This window comes from Symsagittifera roscoffensis, chromosome 2 (genome assembly GCF_963678635.1).
Source record: "Symsagittifera roscoffensis chromosome 2, txSymRosc1.1, whole genome shotgun sequence".
NCBI lineage: Eukaryota > Metazoa > Xenacoelomorpha > Acoela > Convolutidae > Symsagittifera > Symsagittifera roscoffensis.
The window spans coordinates 18718979-18739644 of NC_087063.1; the positions used below are offsets into that span (position 1 = coordinate 18718979).

The window sequence follows — 20666 nt, forward strand, 5'->3', positions numbered from 1 at the left end:
CCAAATAACGCTTCCCTGAATTTTTTTGACAGTGTTTTGTTGAACTGAAATAGTCTCGCTATGCGATTGAAAATGCTTCTGAATCTTGAGCGCGTTCTCACAAACAATCAAGTTGAATAACAGGAGTTGAGCTTCAGGCAAAGCAAACGCCGACTTGAAAATGGATACAATCACTCCATCGTCCTTGAAATTATCAACGCATGCTTTGATTTCGGATCAAGGTTTATCCCACAGTTTAACCACTTGCCCTGCAAGGTATATCTCACAGTTTTCTGCAATGTATATCCCACAGTTCAACCACGTTCCCCATCTGGTGATGATGGGCCAAGGCGGTAGAGCTACCGGAAAAGATCGTCTGGAAGACGATCATTTGTACAAACTTCATCAAAAGAAAAATAAAAGTCAGAACTTGGAATGAATTTTTTAATTTCCAATTTTTATCGCTAACAACAATATCCAAATATGTTTTGCGGAGTGAACCCTCGCTCGGCAATATATAGCCCAACTCGTTCTCCAAAAACTGCCAAATTGCTCGTACTCTAATTTTCTGAACGGAACTACGGCTGCAGACAGAGCTTTGGTCCACATTTTTGCTCGAGTCTGGCTCAAAATAGAGCAGTTTTTACTTTTTGGAGTTCGACCGCTCCTCGTTTGTAATGTGCTTTGTGTTTTTTAAATTTTGCTCAAGATCTGATTTTGAATGTTCCCAACTTCACAATCGCAAGCTGTGCACAGTAATGCGGTTCTATTTTTTTTTAAATTAGACTCAATTCGCAAAACCGTTTAATTTTTTTTTTCAGTTTTCTTCACAGGGGCCTTATAAATCAAATACGTCGGAAATTGTAACAAAATCAAAGTAAATTTAATTAGAATAGAGTGATATTTGATATTTCTCAAAAATAATTGTAGTAGAGCTGTTTAGAATACATTTAAGATGATGTTGTTTCTCAGAAATGCACACGGTAGAGCTATTCAAAAAAGGCTGAGATTTTTTTTCTTAGAAATGCTAAAGCCTAAAACATAATACATATGAATGTGGATGGATATTTAAATGGTTAGAATTTGTAGTTCTCAGAAATAATATGCTTTATTTTTTCTCTGCCTTGAAACTAAGGCAATTATGTAGTTCCCAGGCTTTTTTTACTTCTCTATGCACTGAAAAAGTAGAGAAAAAAATACTGTTTTTTTCCGCTCTCTGCTGATATTCTCGAATAGTGTATCTTTGAAATTTAAACTTACTGTAAAACAGAACAACAAACTATTTCATAATGGCTGAAGTTTGATGGTACATGAAAATATTGAACTTTGTTTGTAATTTGTGGACGTAAATACTCATTTGTTTTGGAGCAAAACTGAGCGGAAGTTTCGAAAATTTTGCTGAAATAATTGTTTGTTTAGAAACATTCATTTATGACGCGCGCTTGTGAAGCTTTTGTTTGTTAAACTAACGGCGTCTAATAATTGCCCATTTTTGTTTTCTCAACAATTTCTGTTCGTTTGATAAACTTACTCTCATTGACTTGGAATGAGTAAAACATCATTCGAAATAATTTTCGGCACAGCGGATGAAAATTTTGATTTTCGACTTTGTTGTTTTTCGGCTCTGCCCCTTAAAAATATTGAAATTGATTTGTTCTTGTACGAAAGTTGAGTTCAATCACATGAATAGTTGAAGGGTTACTTGTACAATTTTAATTAGTCAACGTTAAAGAAATTGATTTTTTGATAGCGCTGACAATGGTTAAATGCTTGTGCTGAGATTCCGCTCTAACTTTTCATTTTTTAGTCGTTGATTGTTAACTTGCTTAGTTTTTCCGCTCTTTCTTTTGTTCCATGCTAGCTAGCGCCTTAATAAAATTCTTTGAGATGGTTCTAGCATGGCTCTTACTCCAGAAAAATTGCGGAAAACTCATGCAATTTGTGAAATCTTCTAAGAGATGCGGAAAGTTTAACAATTACAGTTTACCTTACGGATAACTTTTCCCTTGTGGAAATTTTTTACCTTCAAAAACTTTGTTTGGGGATTTCTCAACAAAAATGGTAAATTAATTCCATTTAAAAATTTTGACATATTTAAAAATTTGTCTCCGAATCGCACATTCATACGCTCACAAAAAAAGCACCTTATGAGAAAACCGTTTTGGCCTCGTGATGAAAAATGTTGATTTCATTGTTGTGATAGATTTTACAAAATTAACTGAAATGGTTTGCAGGCATTTTTTTGTTTCTTAGCTGAATTTTATTGAAATCTCCCTACTCCCTACACGGATCAAAAGGTACAACATAAATTCGAAAAAATGTAGGTTTTGATTTTTTCAACAAAAAAAAATTGGCAGTTTTTAATTGTTCAGCATCGAACAGAGTAGACCTTGTGGTCTTCTGTCCCGCAAGATTGTGCGCTACGTTGCCCTTTGAGTGCAGGCAACTACATCATCCTTTTCCAACAAAGAAAGAAAAAAACAAGGACCATATTTATTGTTTGAAAACTCGTTAGTAGACCTCATTTCAAAAAAGATACGGTAAGATACGCTGTTTTCTCATCTGCTCAGGCAACAATAAAATTGTTACAAAGTTTTATTGTTACTTTTTGAAAGTTACTTTAATTAGGCAACAAAGTTTTATTGTTACTTTTTTGAAAGTTACTTTAATTAGTTAAGCACTAAATATTTCTATCTGCCATCTGAAATTGATTTCTACAATCACAGAAACAATCGCTGAGTCATTAGCACATCCATACCAGACCTGCGAAAATGAAAAATCTCGTGACATCTAATGCAGATACCACCGCCGAAATTGATTCAAAGTTTATTCTTCTCTGAGTTAAAGTGAAGAAACCATTTGTGGTGTTGATGTTGGGAAAGGATGACAACTGCTGGTTGTGAACAGTGAGTTGGAATCAGAAGAAGATCTGAGGATGTTGGAGAGGAGTAGAGGGATCCACTCACCGCACAGCTGTTGGTTTAGAGAAGTGGCAGAGTCCCCTCATAGATATGGATATGTGAACACATTCGCACACCTGCAGGACCCAATGCTTAGAGTAATCATCAGGTAAATCACAATTAGGACATACCCTCAGTAACACAAACTTTCCCGCCCGCACGAGTTCACGTCTTTGTCCTTAAGAAATGGGGCCGCTTGGGCTTTTAAAAAAATTAAGCTACTGCAGCCCAAAAATTTATCTACTCTTTGGCAGATTCGGGTAATCTTAGGGGGGTTCCCAAGGAAAACTGAGAGAGCTTCTGAGCTGTTTACCATATATAAAGTTTTACTCTGTTGAATACCTCCCATCTAGGCACAGTATGCTTAATCTCCCCACAAAAGTTGTTCATTTCAGAGATTTATTCGAAAAATGTACGTATAGAAATTATGCAGTTGATTTGCTTTCAGCCATTACGACTTCATATTACGCACGGATCCAGACACTTTTCTAGCTCCATCTTTCTTTGACTGTAACAGTGCCATCAGGTCAAAAGCAATTGTGGGAAGGAAAGATGTGTTGCTGGTGGGGGAGGGGGCATACAGCCACGAAGTGAACTTTCTCAAGATGAACCGAATTGCGGCTGAGTTAGGACTGAAGAGACTGCAGATGCGTGTAAGCTAGTTTCAAAACAGAGCCAAGACAGGTTTTTTAAAAAAAGTTTGCGATGAGTTGGTTGTTTTATAGGCACAGACAACAATCCGATATCATAGTGACTTGGAGACGTCAATTTTTTAAAACTTTTATACTTCTCAGCAACAATACAGTTGGATAGACTAAAAATAAAACGTGGAGTTTTGAAACATCTTGATTTTAATTCAAAACAGTATCTCATTTAGAACTTGGGATCCACGTGGCTGGTCAGCTCCACCCTCTTCATTCCAATCTCCAGACTGGCTCTCTTTCTCACTCTTTTTGTGTTCCACGAGGGATTCAAACACCCCTCCAATTCATCCTCTGGGGCTGCTGGGGGGCGCGATAAGATCCTAAGTGCCTCTGGTCGGTCGCTGGAGGGACTGGCTGAAGAAGAGGAGGAGGGCGAGAATAGGAGCCGGTGGCCAGAATGGTTTCGAGGAGTGTCCTCCATGTATGGCTCAGACATGGCCATACAACACTTCGCAGGTAAGTTCACAACAAAACAATTTTGCCGATCAACCCCTCGGGACTTACGGCCTTGGGTGTTTTTTTTGCACCTTGAATCTGCTAACAGATATAAGCGTAAGATAGTGTCGGGTGATATATCATTTCAAAGTTCTGTCGGTCGTCAAAAAATATTCTAAGAAATAACTTCCAAAAACTTGTTTCAGGATCGAAAAGTTGCTTCTATAGTCTTGGTAGAAGACTCATTAGAGAGTGACGTTGGTTTTGACTGACGTATGTGTCTAGCTTTTTATTATTCATGGTGTAATGTCACGCGGTCACATAAAACTAACTTTAGTCTTCTCCTTTTATTTCTCATGGTGTCATGTTCATGTCACGTGGTTATGTGGAGTTAAATTCAGTCTCCTTCATGATGTTTTCCTTGCAGCCACGCTGGATCTGAAGGAGACCGATATGAGAGAGTATGGACTGCTGGACTTCAGCTCCTACTCGAGGGAACCCCTCAGGAAAGTGGGTCACGTGCACGCCAGGGGTAACTTGAATCGCATGTTCGGCAAATACCCATTCACTCGAGCTGTCTCGTCTTTCTGCGGAAATGGAACTCTTTCCTCCCAGTATGAGGCAAGAGCAGTTATGCTTCTATTCTTTCTTGGACTACTACAGTACTTCAATCGGCGTCGGATGAAATGAGAGTTTTTATGGCTTGGCAGAGGGTTAGAAGAGAGAGGGATAATCATAAAAAAACCTATAAAATATCTCGTCAGTATTTTGCCAAAAATCTTCGTCACTAGATTGGCAACACTTATTTTCGGAAATCTACCAAAACACCAATTGATTTTAACTTATTTTTACAAAGATACGCAAGGATAAATAATATGATTCAAAATAGTCAGTTAAGGTTTGTGCACGAAATGATTGCGCACAAAAAGATCAAAATTTTAGCAAAGGCCATGGTGCGTATACGTGCTTGTGCGACGAGCAAAGTGCGGGGTGGGGGTTTTACGTTGGTTGATAAAGGAGCAGAAAATTAATCCATCCGATTCTCTATTTAGGCTGAACTTGTTCAGTTCGGTGTGAGTCATCTCTCATCTGAGCCATGGTCCCCAGTGAACGAATACTGCCACTCCACCGCCATCAGAGCCACCCTGGACCACTTTGTGGAGAGGGGGTGTTGCAGCAGTAGCAGTAGTAGTAAAGGTTTTTCACAGTTCTCACAGTCAGCACAAGACCCCGATGGAAAAAGGAGAATGAAAAAGATAGGAAGAATGGCGGACCAAATAGAATAAACTTGAGAGATAGAACTTTTTTAACCATCCCCCTCCACCTATCGTATCTATACTAAAGAAGATCAACCCCTAAAAAGTCGTCAAAAACACTTTTCAATTTTCATTTTAAAAGTGATTATAGAAACTTCTCCTGAAAAAAACTCCGTCAATTATTTCATAAGCGTCATTCAATCGAGAACACGATGCCTTTCAAATTGATAGTTTTCAAGGTAACTAAAATTTCCTGTAAGAAGAAATTTAATTTTTAAGAGTTTTTTGCTTCAGGTTGATTTTTCAAACTAATTTAAAATAAAAGAAATCTATGCAAACTTGGAACTATTAATTTCTCTTCAAAAGACTCGTGTAGCAGCGACACTTTTAAATTTTTTAACCAAAATTACAGTCGAGCCATGATTACAGTCGAGACATAAGTTGATTACAAGCGAAGCATAGTCGAATCACAAATCAAGCTATATTTAAAAGGATTGGAAAATTCGATAGTTGGAGTTTAAAAGAGATCGTAGACAAAACACTAGGGCAACAAGAGATATGGGTTTTTGCGGAAGCCCATAGTAATTTCGAACTGCAGTTAGCAAGATTGAATTTAAGATTTAAAAAATAGAAGTTATCCGATACCAACAACTCATTCGGTAGAAAACTGAGAAGCAAAACTTTTCTCGAAATTAGGAAATTTTTCCAATTTACTTATACTGCAATGAAGTCAACGCAATTAGGACCTTTATTAGAGTAATAAATTGAATTCAATTTGAATTTTGATGTCGACATTTGAAATTATATTTTCATCTATCCGTTTTTTAGAAACAGTACACCAAGAATGATATACGGGTTAATCAACCCTTCAAGTAGCATTCCTCCAGGTCACCTAAACTACAATAAACAAAATAAACAACACTTAGAAAAAACCCGATAATAAGAAACAGAACTTATTCTTTCATTATCGCTAACATAAAACTCACAAACGTTTTTGATAAAAAGAATTGAATTCATTTTCAGTAATGGAATTGAGGTCTTTGAAAATCATATTGTTATCGACCAACAAATTATGCGTTTTTTATTCATTTATTGAAACCAAGTTTTTTATTTTCGTAGTTTTGACAGCAGCTAAAATTAATAATTACCCTTTCAAGTTTGCTCTAATTTTCTTGCAGTTATAGGTCTGTCCAAATGCAGTGGAACTAAAGGTGATTCCTTTATTTATTGTATGAATGCTTCTTAGAAAATTTTGAGCAATGCACACCCTTTTCAATGCTCTTGGTAAAACGTTGCACTAGGAGTGGGTTGATGACTGGAGCACACAGTTTGATCACATCAATTATTTTGTTTTGTTTTATCATTCTTTTTTATTTTTTGTTTTCGTTTCATCAGCTTGTTTTTGTGTTTTTAAAGTACCAATGAATTGCTCAAGCACCACTACTTCAGTCGGATATAACTCAGGTCTGTTTAAACAGAAAAATTACCAAGTTAATCAGGTGCCAAGTCAGTTTCTTGCTCTTTTTGTTTTCCACCAATTTTATTGAAAATTTGAAACAGTTTTTTGCTATCTCGACATTTTGAGATTAGGTTAACGAAAATTTTTATATTGCAATCCCTTACCTTTTTGTCATTTTATTTCAAGTTTTTGGATTTCAAAATATTATTAAAAAAATTGATTGTATTTAAGAACTGCTAAAAAAAATTCGATAATTACACAATTATTTCACATAAGCATCGGTTCAACATCTTTATTTAAAACACAACAACGTAAAGGTGCAAAACTATCAAACACAGTATGAAAATACTCCGAAATTCAACAGCAGGAGGAATAGGATAATGGCACGTTGTGCAGCTTTTGTTGTAACAAAAATTGAAATTTTGAAACTTTATTTGATTTTTCTAAAGCCTCTACATAATGTATCTGCATGCAATTCTCAACGGGTTTCTTCAAAAAAATGGCCTAATTAAAATGACAGTCAGAAGAGCCCAATGTTCTCAATATTTCACTTCAGAGTGTGAACATCAACTTACTGGTCGAAGCGCATAGTCTAAGTAGATTTTAGTGTTAGCTGTAACTCTTGTTGCTTCACTATTTTGAACTATCAAATGGAAGTTAGCTATTGTCTCAAAACAGTCGTTTTTGTTGTTTCGCTTCTCTCGCTGCATTCAAATTAATAAACTCTGATGTTTGAAACCTCGCTGTTCAAAGTTTGCCATTCGATGTTTTCAGGTCGTTCAAGAATTAAGCCAATTAACCAAAAAAATACAATAAATTTCAACCCTAGTGGACGGTGGTTAAGTAAAAATCTGATATTTCACTTCTTCTCACGACATAAGCCAACATCAAGGACTCATCGAGACAAAGGAAGATATCAAATTCTTTTCTTCCTTGTCTCAATTCTGATTGGTTAATACAGTGTCTGAATACTCGGTTGTCTAAATACAGACCGCACTCCAGAATAGTTCTTGAATTGATGAGTAAAGGGTTTTGCCTCGCAAACACTTAGCATCTTTAGTATCGACTAGATTATGTCTAAGAAAATCGCTATTTCGATTCTCAATTAGCTTTTGCCGAACACAATTATAAGTAGCTGTAAACATACCCAAACACGTACAGCAATCAAAAAGCTACGAATATTTCTTTGCCAGACTAGCCTCTATATAGACCAATTCCTTATCTACTGGGTCAACACATTTTCAGAAATTGTCGGCCATTAACCCTGTTATTTTGTTAGAAGGTAAGCAAACTTTCCTATTACAGCAGTTCTCTGGATCCTACTCACGGCATTCAAGTGTTGGTACGACTTCAAGTCTTACTCATTACGTCCAGTCTCCAAATATTGCTGATGAAATCCAAGATAACCCGAACAAATTTGCGATGTAACTTGGGTAGTTTTTGAATAATCTTTCGACAACAAATATCATTTAAATCACTAACTTTTGAGTCCAGAATAATAATTCGATTCGTAAAGTTCAAAATATTTCAGTCTTTTTCCTTAAGGCATCTTCTCAATTTTCCAAATAACGCCCCTGTTATAGAATCAATAGATTTTTGATCTTTCTTGCGTTAGTTGAAAGCGTAAGGCGAGAGAATTTGTGCTTGCCTATCGATGGAAGTCCAAACATGGAGCCATTCCTGGAGCCACGCCTGCAGGCGGAAAAACTATGTAAAAGTCTTGCAAAGATTCCCCTGGACTTCCTGGATTGGTATAAGAGTCCAGTGCTAGTTTTCTTAATTTTTTTCTGGGAATGCGGCCTAGCGTGCCAGTTTTTTGGCGAAAAATTAAAAAGGCTGAGGCCAACAAACCTGCTTGAAGTAGCTACAATTTTTTCGCGCTCTGCCCAACAGATAGCTAGAGAAAGTATCAGGATTGTTTTTGTACAATGACAAAATCTATCAACTTCTGGATAGCTACCAAAGCAAGAGGAAAAATGATTCACAACATCATAAAACGAAAACTTGAAAACAAAATGAAACATTCGAAATCATCTACGAACCGAAAAAAAATCAAAAGAACATGCAGATGTGCAATCTAATTATCAAGACAATTACATAGTATTAATTTTTTACTAAAACATGTATATAATGTTAATTACAGAGAAGCGAAGCAGCGCTTGCCACCACGTGGCATGCAACGAAAACGTAACATTGGAAGCTTGAAAGCTACCAAAAGGAAATTGAGATGAAAAAAAAAAACAGTCAATTTGAAGAAAAACGACGTCTCGGTAGTTTATAATGATAAATGTAGATTGAAAACAGCAATTGTCGGAAACAAAACTCAGATGATGTCTGCCAGGAAGTACATGACTGTCCTTGTGTTTTTAAGTTCCTGGCAGATTGTCTAACTTTTCCTCTGGCTAAGTAATCCGGGAACGCATTGTTTGGCCTAAAAAGCTTGCCTCAGACCGAGGTAGACTTAATTGGTTTGTTTTAAGCTGCCAACTTGAGTTGGTAGCATACAAATAGCACGCTTTTGGCATCACTTTAAATTATTTTAAAGCACAATTTTGTTACAAAAGTCAAACCATTTTTGTTTTGATTGAGAAAACTAAATGGAACCACGTTTTGAATGACCAATGTTTCGTACTTGGGGTTTAATGCATTCAGTAACTCCTGTTCCCATTTCAATAACAACGGCTTGATGCAAAATATCTGTAAGCTCTTCTTGCTCCAAAAAAAACGAAATCAGCCTAAACATTGCGCTGAAAATTGAAGAAACACGTTGTGGTAAAACAAATAATTTATAGGTATCTACACCAAAATCACGGGTATCATAAATTTTTGAGTCAACATCGATTTTTGAAACAACTTGTAAATAATGAGAGCAGCTTAAAAAATTTTCATCAATAAATGTAAAAAAAAGAACGTAATCTTAGACAATTAACGCTCATAAAAAAAGCCCAGTAGTCTGGTGATATCAGTGGGATTTTTTTTTCGTTCTAAACGTTAAAATTATTCTTGGTGCAATAGTCGTATAGGTGAATAAAAAACCGACTTTGTGCTTGCCGTCAAAAAAATTTCCCATCGTTTAACAACATGAGTCCAGCTTTTGTAGAAAAAAAATAATTATAATAGTTTATCTTGCAAGATCTTGCAAGGTAACCTTCATTGCTCGACTATGGGAGTTTATTTGATTTGTTTTCAGTAGCAGTTGTATGTCACGTCAAAATTGGCTAAATGATGGGCGTTTACCATCATAAGGTTATTTTTCTACAACTAGATTCAGACGAAAATGGTCTCAAACAAAACTAAAGATTAGATGGTTCAAAATTCTTACGACGAAAATGGTTTTAAACAAAACTAAAGATTAGATGGCTCAAAATTACTTTCAGAAAAGCAATGAACTCAATATTTTTGTTTTTCTGAAACAGAGTTTTTTTCTTTGATACATTTCGATTCTAAGTTCGAATAACCAAAATATTAAGCATGTTCAATATCATGAAATTGGGTTGTATGGCAGTTTTTTTTTTTATATAGATTTTAATAACCTAATTCGAATAACCAAAATATTAAGCATGTTCAATATCATGAAATTGGGTTGTATGGCAGTTTTTTTTATATAGATTTTAAAAATAATAAAACCTTCTTAAAAAAATTGTCGAACAAGCAAAAACATATTTTAAAATCAGAGTTAGCGCAAATCTACAGCAGCTTTACACTAGTTTGGTAGAGAGAACTTTCCAAATGTTTTTCTTTATACCAACAGGAGTTTTCTAAAAAAAATATTAATACGGGGCTAACGTTTTTTCTGAAGAAGCGCACATTTGGTTTAGTGTGTAGATGGCCATGGAATCCGGAGACAACGCTTGTTAGTTTTTTTCCGGAACCTACAAGCTCTTTGTGACATAAAATGTATCAGCACATTTGTCGTGTCGCAGATTTTGCAACGAAAAAACATAGCAATTCGTTTTTATTAGAATCTGCAATTCGTAATTGGATTCCGCATATGTACGCGAGATCTGCGCTAATTTGTGGTCACAGTTTGAAAATGCGCATTCCGATTACAAAAAAATTGGGATTTTGCCTATGAAATGTAGGTTTGACGACAACTCAAGCCACTGAATACATAAGTATTTAATTTCTTATGATTTTGAAGTATTGCAAATACTACATGGGTATAAAAACCATTGTTTTAATTGTTTACAAAAAATTAGAGTGGACTATTTCCCACTTTTAATTTGTCAACCCTTTAAATGCTAGACCGGCTTTTCTATTTCTGCAAAGGTTGAATTCCTTTTAAAATATTCAATATTTTTTCACAGACTATTTTGTCGGATATCAAAGAAAAAGTGTGTCGCCAGAAAAGCTGACCGGTTAAAATATTCTGCTTTGAAAACAGACATTAGAGCGATAAGCACACGGTCTTTGGAGCCTAACAAAGACACAAAAAACAACAAAACACCTACAAATATGAGACGGATTGAAAAATGGCTTTTTAATTTAAAAACTTCAAAGATAAGACAACTGAAAACTTTCCAAACACCTGAAAGATGAAATATAAAAACATATCGGATGAAACAAAGTCTATGAAGATTCGAATTAGACTAAGGTATTTTGAAGCATTCATGCCTTAAAATTGAACCTGTCTAAAATATTCAGAATTTTTAATTCCACTCTCACTTCCACTCGCTCAGTCGAGTTAACATTTTCCGGAATAATTTTATTTCTTCCTTTTGTTTCTAATTATTTTATAGTTTTATTACGATACAATCTTAGATTTTTTTATAAGTTCCCGAAAAAAAAACGCAGCAGCACGGATCTAAACGAATTGATGACTCAATACTCTCAGAAGCATTAGGTGGACAAATCAAATCAACCAGCAATCTACACTACAGGCAAACGAAGTGTTAGTTTAGATGTAAAAACTAGGCGTTGACTCCATCCCTATTGGTACTAAAGACAGTTGTTCAATAATTGATTGAATCAATTATATTTAACTATCCATCACATGAATTCATACTTTTTTCTAACTAAATTTTTAAACTATAACTGTTGTCAAGAAATTTGACGAATTACAGAGAGACTTATATCTTAAGATCTATTACTAAGCATTCAACCAGCAATGAACGCTTACTAAAATTTCCACAAACTATTCTCGATTTCGCAAAATTTGTTCCGAATTTTACAAAGATTTTACTTTTTGGAGCAATTTGGAGCAATGAAAAAATAATTACCAATTGTATGTGGATTCACAACAGCAAAAAGATCAAGGATTCCACGTTAAAGGCATTTTCAGCCTGCTGTGGAGTCCGCTACAATTCACAAATACACGGCTGGCCTTTTAATGATTTTTTTTCGAATCCCAATCATAAATGCAAGTTCTAATAAGATATCACACTCGATCTTCAGACAATTTTTTTAGGTAGCTGAAATCAAGTAGAAAACAAAACTCTTTATCAAAATTTGCAAGCTTGTCGTGAAGCGACCTTCGGTACTTCGTTATTTACTTGTTTTTTTGCAGTCTCACTGCAGATTGATGTTAATTATATTAACCGAGGTCATTGTGCTAATCTATACATAATACCACGCAGAGCGTGTTCATTCTCTTTCGATATGTATATGTTTGCTAGATAACCTTTATTCAACTTAAACTCATGTTCATTCAGGATAAACTTCCTATTCGAAGTATTTATTCGAAACCAAGCAATAAAGTGATTCAAGTAACAAATTATTCAACTCTAAAACAATTTACTTCTTGTTCAAACAACCAAGTTTTCATTCTAAAACCTCGGCAATTCTCATGGCGCAGCCAGCAGGATCAAATTAACACAACCACTTGGCGCTAAACAAACTATTACCGGACCCACTATTATCGACTTGAATGCTACTATCACTCAACCTGACCCTCAGACTATACTTAACTCAACTGCCGAGCAGGCCGATTTCATGACATTCTTGGAGTCTTTTCCGATAAGTTCTCCGAACTTTTGCCGGTCCAGTCCAAAGCCACCAATACGACCTCGTCAACTGAACCGCATCTCTCGATTGGATCAAATAAGCCAACGAAACCGTACCCGTGAACGGGCTGCTAAAACCCGTTTTGTTGCCACCAGGATTACAATTCGAAAAGATGGTCACACCCATCTATTGGAGGCGGTGTCGCCTATCGAAGCCAGGAAAAGTTAATACGGCTGCAAAGATTGGAAATTTTGCTGTCAATGGGGGCAAACCTCTTCTTTCCTCGTGAAAGAAGGAAATCGTGGGACTGCCTGGCCTCTTCGATGCAGACCTTTTGGCGGAATTAACAGAGGAGGATCGTTTTCTTGGCCCTACGAAGCGAGCTATTATGAACAAGGACATCACATCTTTCAACAAGCTTGGTTCATATATGGCCCAATTCTGGCCTAACGCAGCTGTGATTAATAACTGTGTAGTTATCGAAAATAAATTGGCCATACCCGAACCTCTTCAAAAAGCCGTGCTTCACCCGGGACAAGAGGCCATGATGGCGGCCTCTGAATACCCGTGGTGGCCGTTCATGAACCACCAGATCATTGATACGTGCGAGAAATGCCGTGAATGCACCTTGTTTTGTAAGAATCTTAAGCCCGCGTCAACTTTTAATACTGCGCAACCTTTGCCTGCTCTGTCTGGACCTAATCAGGAATTACAACTAGTTTTTGCTGGTCCTATACTTGATGATAAGGGGTCTAAGATCTTTATTTTAGTAGCAATCGATCGGTTCTCTAAGTTTCCTTTGGTTCTTATTTCTAAAACTACTGGGAATAAGAAGGTTACTAAATTCCTTGATTCTAACATTCGTATCCACGGTCTACCTCACCCTATCAGAAGGGATCACGGTTCAGGTTTTAAAAATAATTTGGTGCAAGAGTTTTGCTGTTGCAGAGGTATTAAACATGTCCTCTCGCCGGTCGGAGATCATAGAGGTAGTGGTTTGGTTGAACGAACGATTCAGACAATCAAGAGAAAACTGGGTGTTGCAAAACTCGATCCTAATTTCAAAAATTTTAAGGAAACGATTCAACAAATACTTTAGGATATTCGCAAGAGTAATCATTCGGTGCTTAAGAAATCACATTTTGAATTGCATTTTGGTCGTAAACCTAATACAGAATGGTCTCAGGCGCGTAATAATGTTGTTAAATCTGATACTTCAGCCGAAGGACTGGAGCGCAACCTCCTTACGCCAGACCAGATTGCCAGCCAGGATTACAGCAGAGACAGGGCAAAAGTTGTTCCTCGCGGCAGCACTAGTCCAACAGTTCCTCCCCGCTTCAAACCTTTGTTCTCGCTGGACTTTTTTCTTCGTTCTAAACGGTAAATTTTTTCTTGGTGCAATGGTCGTATAGGTGAATAAAAAACCGACTTTGTGCTTGCCGTCAAACAAATTTCCCATCGTTTAACAAACCAATGACTATTGAGAATGCAGCCTTGCCGAATCAGTTAGAAGTAGTCATCCAAACGAAAAAAAAATTCTTTCAGTTACCCAAACTACTTTATTCCAACGATGCATTTTTTCTCGTTACATTTCATCAACAGACTTAATTTCTATTTGAACGAGATTCATTTTTTGGATTTCTTCGACTTGCTTAAAAATTTAAATCTTTGAAGGAGCTTATCTTGCAAGGTCTTACAAAAACAGTGCAAGATTTTAAAATACATGAATAGTCTTCAAGCGAATCTTGCAAGATGCTGGCAAGATCTTGCAAGATAACTGCGATTGGTCAAATATGGCTCTAGTTGATCAAAGATGGTTATCTTGCAAGATCTTGCCAGAAGCTTGCAAGATAACCTCCTTTAAAGATAAAGTTTTCAAGCAAGATCTTAAAAGACATGGTTTTAAATAGAAAAAAAAACAAATTTACACGCCAAAACAACCTATAACATTTGTGTTGAAAGTGTAGTCGAATTATTTTTTTGAAAATTAAGCAAATCAACAAAAAAGAAAAAGGGAAAATTATAACCGCAGAAAGTAAGAACATAATTGTTTCTCATGTTTATGTGAACGCAATATACAAAATATCTCAAGCTAATTGATTAAAGTTTTGACAAAATAGACAACAAAGAATTAAACTTTAATCCCACTAGTCTTGCAAAATTAGATGAAACTTTCCAAAAAAAAAATAAAAATATTTATGTTTTTGGAAATCTTTAATCTTACACAACCGGAAAATTTTTACATAACGAAAGCAAAAAAAAGCACGTATTTGGGTTTTTTTTATATTTTGGTCACCTCAATTTTTTTATCCAAAACAAAACTCGGAATTCTTTGTGACCATAATTGATCTGGATCTCTATGGTGTTTTTTTCTAGTGCTCAGAATAATTTTTTGTAGAAAAAAAAATAATTATAATAGTTTATCTTGCAAGATCTTGCAAGGTAACCTTCATTGCTCGACTATGGGAATTTATTTGATTTGTTTTCAGTAGCAGTTGTATGTCACGTCAAAACTGGCTAAATGGAGGGCGTTTACCATCATCGAAAATGGTCTTAAACAAAACTAAAGATTAGATGGTTCAAAATTCTTACGACGAAAATGGTTTTAAACAAAACTAAAGATTAGATGGCTCAAAATTACTTTCAGAAAAGCAATGAACTCAATATTTTTGTTTTTTTCTGAAACAGAGTTTTTTTCTTTGATACATTTCGATTCTAAGTTTAAATAACCAAAATATTAAGCATGTTCAATTTCATGAAATTGGGTTGTATGGCAGTTTTTTATTTTAATTATATAGATTTTAAAAATAAAAAAACCTTCTTAAAAAAATTGTCGAACAAGCAAAAACATATTTTAAAATCAGAGTTAGCGCAAATCTACAGCAGCTTTACACTAGTTTGGTAGAGAGAACTTTCCAAATGTTTTTCTTTATACCAACAGGAGTTTTCTAAAAAATATTAATACGGGGCTAACGTTTTTTCTGAAGAAGCGCACATTTGGTTTAGTGTGTAGATGGCCATGGAATCCGGAGACAACGCTTGTTAGTTTTTTTCCGGAACCTACAAGCTCTTTGTGACATAAAATGTATCAGCACATTTGTCGTGTCGCAGATTTTGCAACGAAAAAACATAGCAATTCGTTTTTATTAGAATCTGCAATTCGTAATTGGATTCCGCATATGTACGCGAGATCTGCGCTAATTTGTGGTCACAGTTTGAAAATGCGCATTCCGATTACAAAAAAATTGGGATTTTGCCTATGAAATGTAGGTTTGACGACAACTCAAGCCACTGAATACATAAGTATTTAATTTCTTATGATTTTGAAGTATTGCAAATACTACATGGGTATAAAAACCATTGTTTTAATTGTTTACAAAAAATTAGAGTGGACTATTTCCCACTTTTAATTTGTCAACCCTTTAAATGCTAGACCGGCTTTTCTATTTCTGCAAAGGTTGAATTCCTTTTAAAATATTCAATATTTTTTCACAGACTATTTTGTCGGATATCAAAGAAAAAGTGTGTCGCCAGAAAAGCTGACCGGTTAAAATATTCTGCTTTGAAAACAGACATTAGAGCGATAAGCAAAGACACAAAAAACAACAAAACACCTGCAAATATGAGACGGAATGAAAAATGGCTTTTTGATTTAAAAACTTCAAAGATGAGACAACTGAAAACTTTCCAAACACCTGAAAGATGAAATATAAAAACATATCGGATGAAACAAAATCTATGAAGAGTAGAATTAGAATAAGGTCTTTTGAAGCATTCAAGCCTTAAAATTGAACCTGTTTAAAATCTTCAGAATTTTTAATTCTACTCTCACTTCCACTCGCTCAGTCGAGTTAACATTTTCCGGAATAGTTTTATTTCTTCCTTTTATTTCTATTTATTTTCGAGTTTTATTACGATACAATCTTAGATTTTTTATAAGTTCCCGAAAAAAAACGCAGCAGCACGGATCTAAACGAACTGATGACCCAATACTCTCAGAAGCATTAGGTGGACAAATCAAATCAATCAGCAATCTACACTACAGGCAAACGAAGTGTTAGTTTAGATGTAAAAACTAGGCATTGACTCCATCCCTATTGGTACTAAAGACAGTTGTTCAATAATTGATTGAATCAATTATATATAACTATCCATCACATCAATTCATACTTTTTTCTAACTAAATTTTTAAACTATAACTGTTGTCAAGAAATTTGAAGAATTACAGAGAGACTTATAACTTAAGATCTATTACTAAGCATTCAACCAGCAATGAACGCTTACTAAAATTTACACAAAACTTTTCTCGATTTCGCAAAATTTGTTCCCAATTTTACAAAGATTTTACTTTTTGGAGCATTTTGGAGCAATGAAAAAATAATTACCAATTGTATGTGGATTCACAACAGCAAAAAGATCAAGGACTCCACGTTAAAGCATTTTCAGCCTGCTGTGGAGTCCGCTACAATTCACAAATACACGGCTGGCCTTTTAATGATTTTTTTCGAATCCCAATCAAAAATGCAAGTTCTAATAGGATATCACACTCGATCTTCGGACATTTTTTTAGGTAACTGAAGTCAAGTAGAAAATAAAACTCTTTATCAATATTTGCAAGCTTGTCGTGAAGCGACCTTCGGTACCTCGTTATTTACTTGTTTTTTTGCAGTCTCACTGCAGATTGATGTTAATTATATTAACCGAGGTCATTGTGCTAATCTATACATAATACCACGCAGAGCGTGTTCATTCTCTTTCGATATCTATATTGTTTGCTAGATAACTTTTATTCAACTTAAACTCATGTTCATTCAGGTTAAACTTCCTATTCCAAGTATTTATTCGAAACCAAGCAATACAGTGATTCAAGTAACAAATTATTCAACTCTAAAACAATTTACTTCTTGTTCAAACAACCAAGTTTTCATTCTAAAACCTCGGCAATTCTCATGGCGAAGCCAGCAGGATCAAATTAACACAACCACCTGGCGCTAAACAAACTATTACCGGACCCACTATTATCGACTTGAATGCTACTATCACTCAACCTGACCCTCAAACTATACTTAACTCAACTGCCGAGCAGGCCGATTTACTGACATTCGTGGAGTCTTTTCCGATAAGATCTTCGAACTTTCGCCGATCCAGTCCAAAGCCAACAATACGATCTCGTCAACTGAACCGCATCTCTCGATTGGATCAAATACGCCAACGAAACCGTACCCGTGAACGGGCTGCTAAAACCCGTTTTGTTGCCACCAGGATTACAATTCGAAAAGATGGTCACACCCATCTATTGGAGGCGGTGTCGCCTATCGAAGCCAGGAAAAGTTAATACGGCTGCAAAGATTGAAAATTTCGCTGTCAATGGGGGCAAACCTCTTCTTTCCTCGTCAAAGAAGGAAATCGTGGGACTGCCTGGCCTCTTCGATGCAGACCTTTTGGCGGAATTAACAGAGGAGGATCGTTTTCTTGGCCCTATGAAGCGAGCTATCATAAACAAGGACATCACATCTTTCAACAAGCTTGGTTCATATATGGCCCAATTCTGGCCTAACGCAGCTGTGGTTACTAACTGTGTAGTTATCGAAAATAAATTGGCCATACCCGAACCTCTTCGACAAGCCGTGCTCACTCGTCTTCACCGATCTCACCCGGGACAAGAGGCCATGATGGCGGCCTCTGAATACCCGTGGTGGCCGTTCATGAACCGCCAGATCATTGATACGTGCGAGAAATGCCGTGAATGCACCTTGTTTTGTAAGAATCTTAAGCCCGCGTCAACTTTTAATACTGCGCAACCTTTGCCTGCTCTGTCTGGACCTAATCAGGAATTACAACTAGATTTTGCTGGTCCTATACTTGATGATAAGGGGGTCTAAGATCTTTCTTTTAGTAGCAATCGATCGGTTCTCTAAGTTTCCTTCGGTTCTTATTTCTAAAAGTACTGGGGCTAAGAAGGTTACTAAATTCCTTGATTCTAACATTCGTATCCATGGTCTACCTCACCCTATCAGAAGGGATCACGGTTCAGGTTTCAAAAATAACTTGGTGCAAGAGTTTTGCTCTTGCAGAGGTATTAAACATGTCCTCTCGCCGGTCGGAGATCATAGAGGCAGTGGTTTGGTTGAACGAACGATTCAGACAATCAAGAGAAAACTGGGTGTTGCAAAACTCGATCCTAATTTCAAAAACTTTAAGGAAACGATTCAACAAATACTTTAGGATATTCGCAAGAGTAATCATTCGGTGCTTAAGAAATCACCTTTTGAATTGCATTTTGGTCTCAGGCGCGTAATAATGTTGTTAAATCTGATAGTTCAGCCCAAGGACTGGAGCGCAACCTCCTTACGCCAGACCAGATTGCCAGCCAGGATTACAGCAGAGACAGGGCAAAAGTTGTTCCTCGCGGCAGCACTAGTCCAACAGTTCCTCCCCGCTTCAAACCTTTGTTCTCGGTGGACGGAAATGTGGCAGATAGTGAATCCTACAAGGCGTTGGCGGAACTCGCTCGGGCGGCGAGTAAATGGTCGCAATTCAAACGCAATCTTCCACCGGATGGGGGAAAAAGGTCCTCAAGGAGCTCGCAACCCGGCATTCGGACCTCGCGCATTCCCTCAAATCAGGACTCAATCACAACACTCTACGCTTCCCGGCAATAGTAACACCTCCGGGGGCACAAGTTAGCTCCAGGCGTGCACCAGCTGTGCAACCCCGTCGCCTATCGAAAACAAGTAAATTAGAAAATCTTCTAATGTCTGATCCTAGTCGAGTTAAAGTCTTTAGGAAAATTATTGATCGTCAATCGGGGAAACCTCTTTATAAACTGACTAAATTTAAGATTGTTTGTGTTACGGATCATACTTATGTTACCGACACTGGGAAAGTTTACCGGAAAAATCACATCTGCCTCAAACCTAATTATCGGTCTACCGTTTCAGTTGCTCCCAACACTCTAGGTGATCGCCTCCAATCTTCGAATTCTACCTCTCGGGGTGCAGTTAAAGGGCCTGCTACACGGTTTCAGCCTGTGCCACTAGAACAACGGCCAAACAACCCTACTCTCGCTACTCCGATGGCGGACCTCACAGTTGACTCTTCCAGCGAAAACTCAGTTGGATCTAACGGTGGTCTTCAAGTGATTAATGGTTCTTCTCCTATCGGAAAACGCCAGAGGCTTCAGTGTGACTCACCTCCGGTCAGGTTTGCTCCTCAGTCTAACTCTACATCGCAGCTCCACACTTCAACGAGCGCTACCTGCTCGTTACCGACCGACTCTACCGCACAACTTGAAAGTTTGTTAACATCGCCTCAACCGCGGACTTCACATTGTGCTGCCTCTTCTTCGACCGTTCACCTTGCTGATTTTCCTGGTGTTAATCCTACTCGTACTGGAATTATTATCTCTTCGCCGGACTTGGTGTCGCCACAGGGTCTGGTTCTTCCCTCTCATTCAGCGTCATCAGAGCTGCCCTCCTCCTACCCTTCGCTTTCTCTACCTGCTCAACCAGTGGTTGACGACGCTGAGTCAGTCCGGACGTCACATCGTAGTAAGAAGCCCACTCAGTTTTTTGGCGATCCGTTGCGGCGTTCTGTCAAGTCAGTTGAGGAGGACCCAACTTTGCCCTCTGAAACGGTTATAGTATCTTCGTCCTCACCACGAAAACCCCTCATTCGGGATCGTTTTCCACCTGGACCTTCAACGACGACGTCTCCCCCTCTCGCTCATGCAAAAGATGTTACTGGAAAGGATTGACTATCTGTCAAGTTTAAAACTCTACTAAACTCATTCAAACTCCTTCATGTTATCATGTTCTTTCTGATTAACTGTACAGCAGTTGTGTGGGATAGGGGGGGGGGCTATCAATCATTTGCTCGTTTGGGTGCAGTTTTTATTATCTCTCTAATTTTGGGTTGTTTCTCAAATTTT

General features: G+C 37.0%; 2 protein-coding genes across 2 annotated transcripts in view; both read left to right on the top strand.

The window, feature by feature from the left end:
- Positions 1-20666, top strand: part of LOC134839246 (endophilin-B1-like) — a 240021-nt gene that overhangs the window by 18588 nt on the left and 200767 nt on the right. The gene's annotated exons all lie outside the window — the stretch shown is intronic.
- On the top strand, positions 278-4785 carry LOC134839728 (uncharacterized). The gene is made up of 5 exons (XM_063855349.1): positions 278-372; positions 2887-3048; positions 3388-3592; positions 3817-4099; positions 4506-4785. Exons 1-5 carry the CDS (start codon positions 278-280, stop codon positions 4766-4768), a joined length of 1008 nt encoding a protein of 335 aa, XP_063711419.1. The 3' UTR covers positions 4769-4785.

Excerpts from the sequence above, each read along its gene's own strand:
- LOC134839728 (XM_063855349.1), top strand. The coding sequence starts at position 278 with ATGTATATCCCACAGTTCAACCACGTTCCCCATCTGGTGATGATGGGC. Across the intron at positions 373-2,886 it reads CGTCTGGAAGACGATCATTT|TGAGTTGGAATCAGAAGAAG; the intron begins GTACAAACTTCA and ends GGTTGTGAACAG. Across the intron at positions 3,593-3,816 it reads TGAAGAGACTGCAGATGCGT|AACTTGGGATCCACGTGGCT; the intron begins GTAAGCTAGTTT and ends TATCTCATTTAG.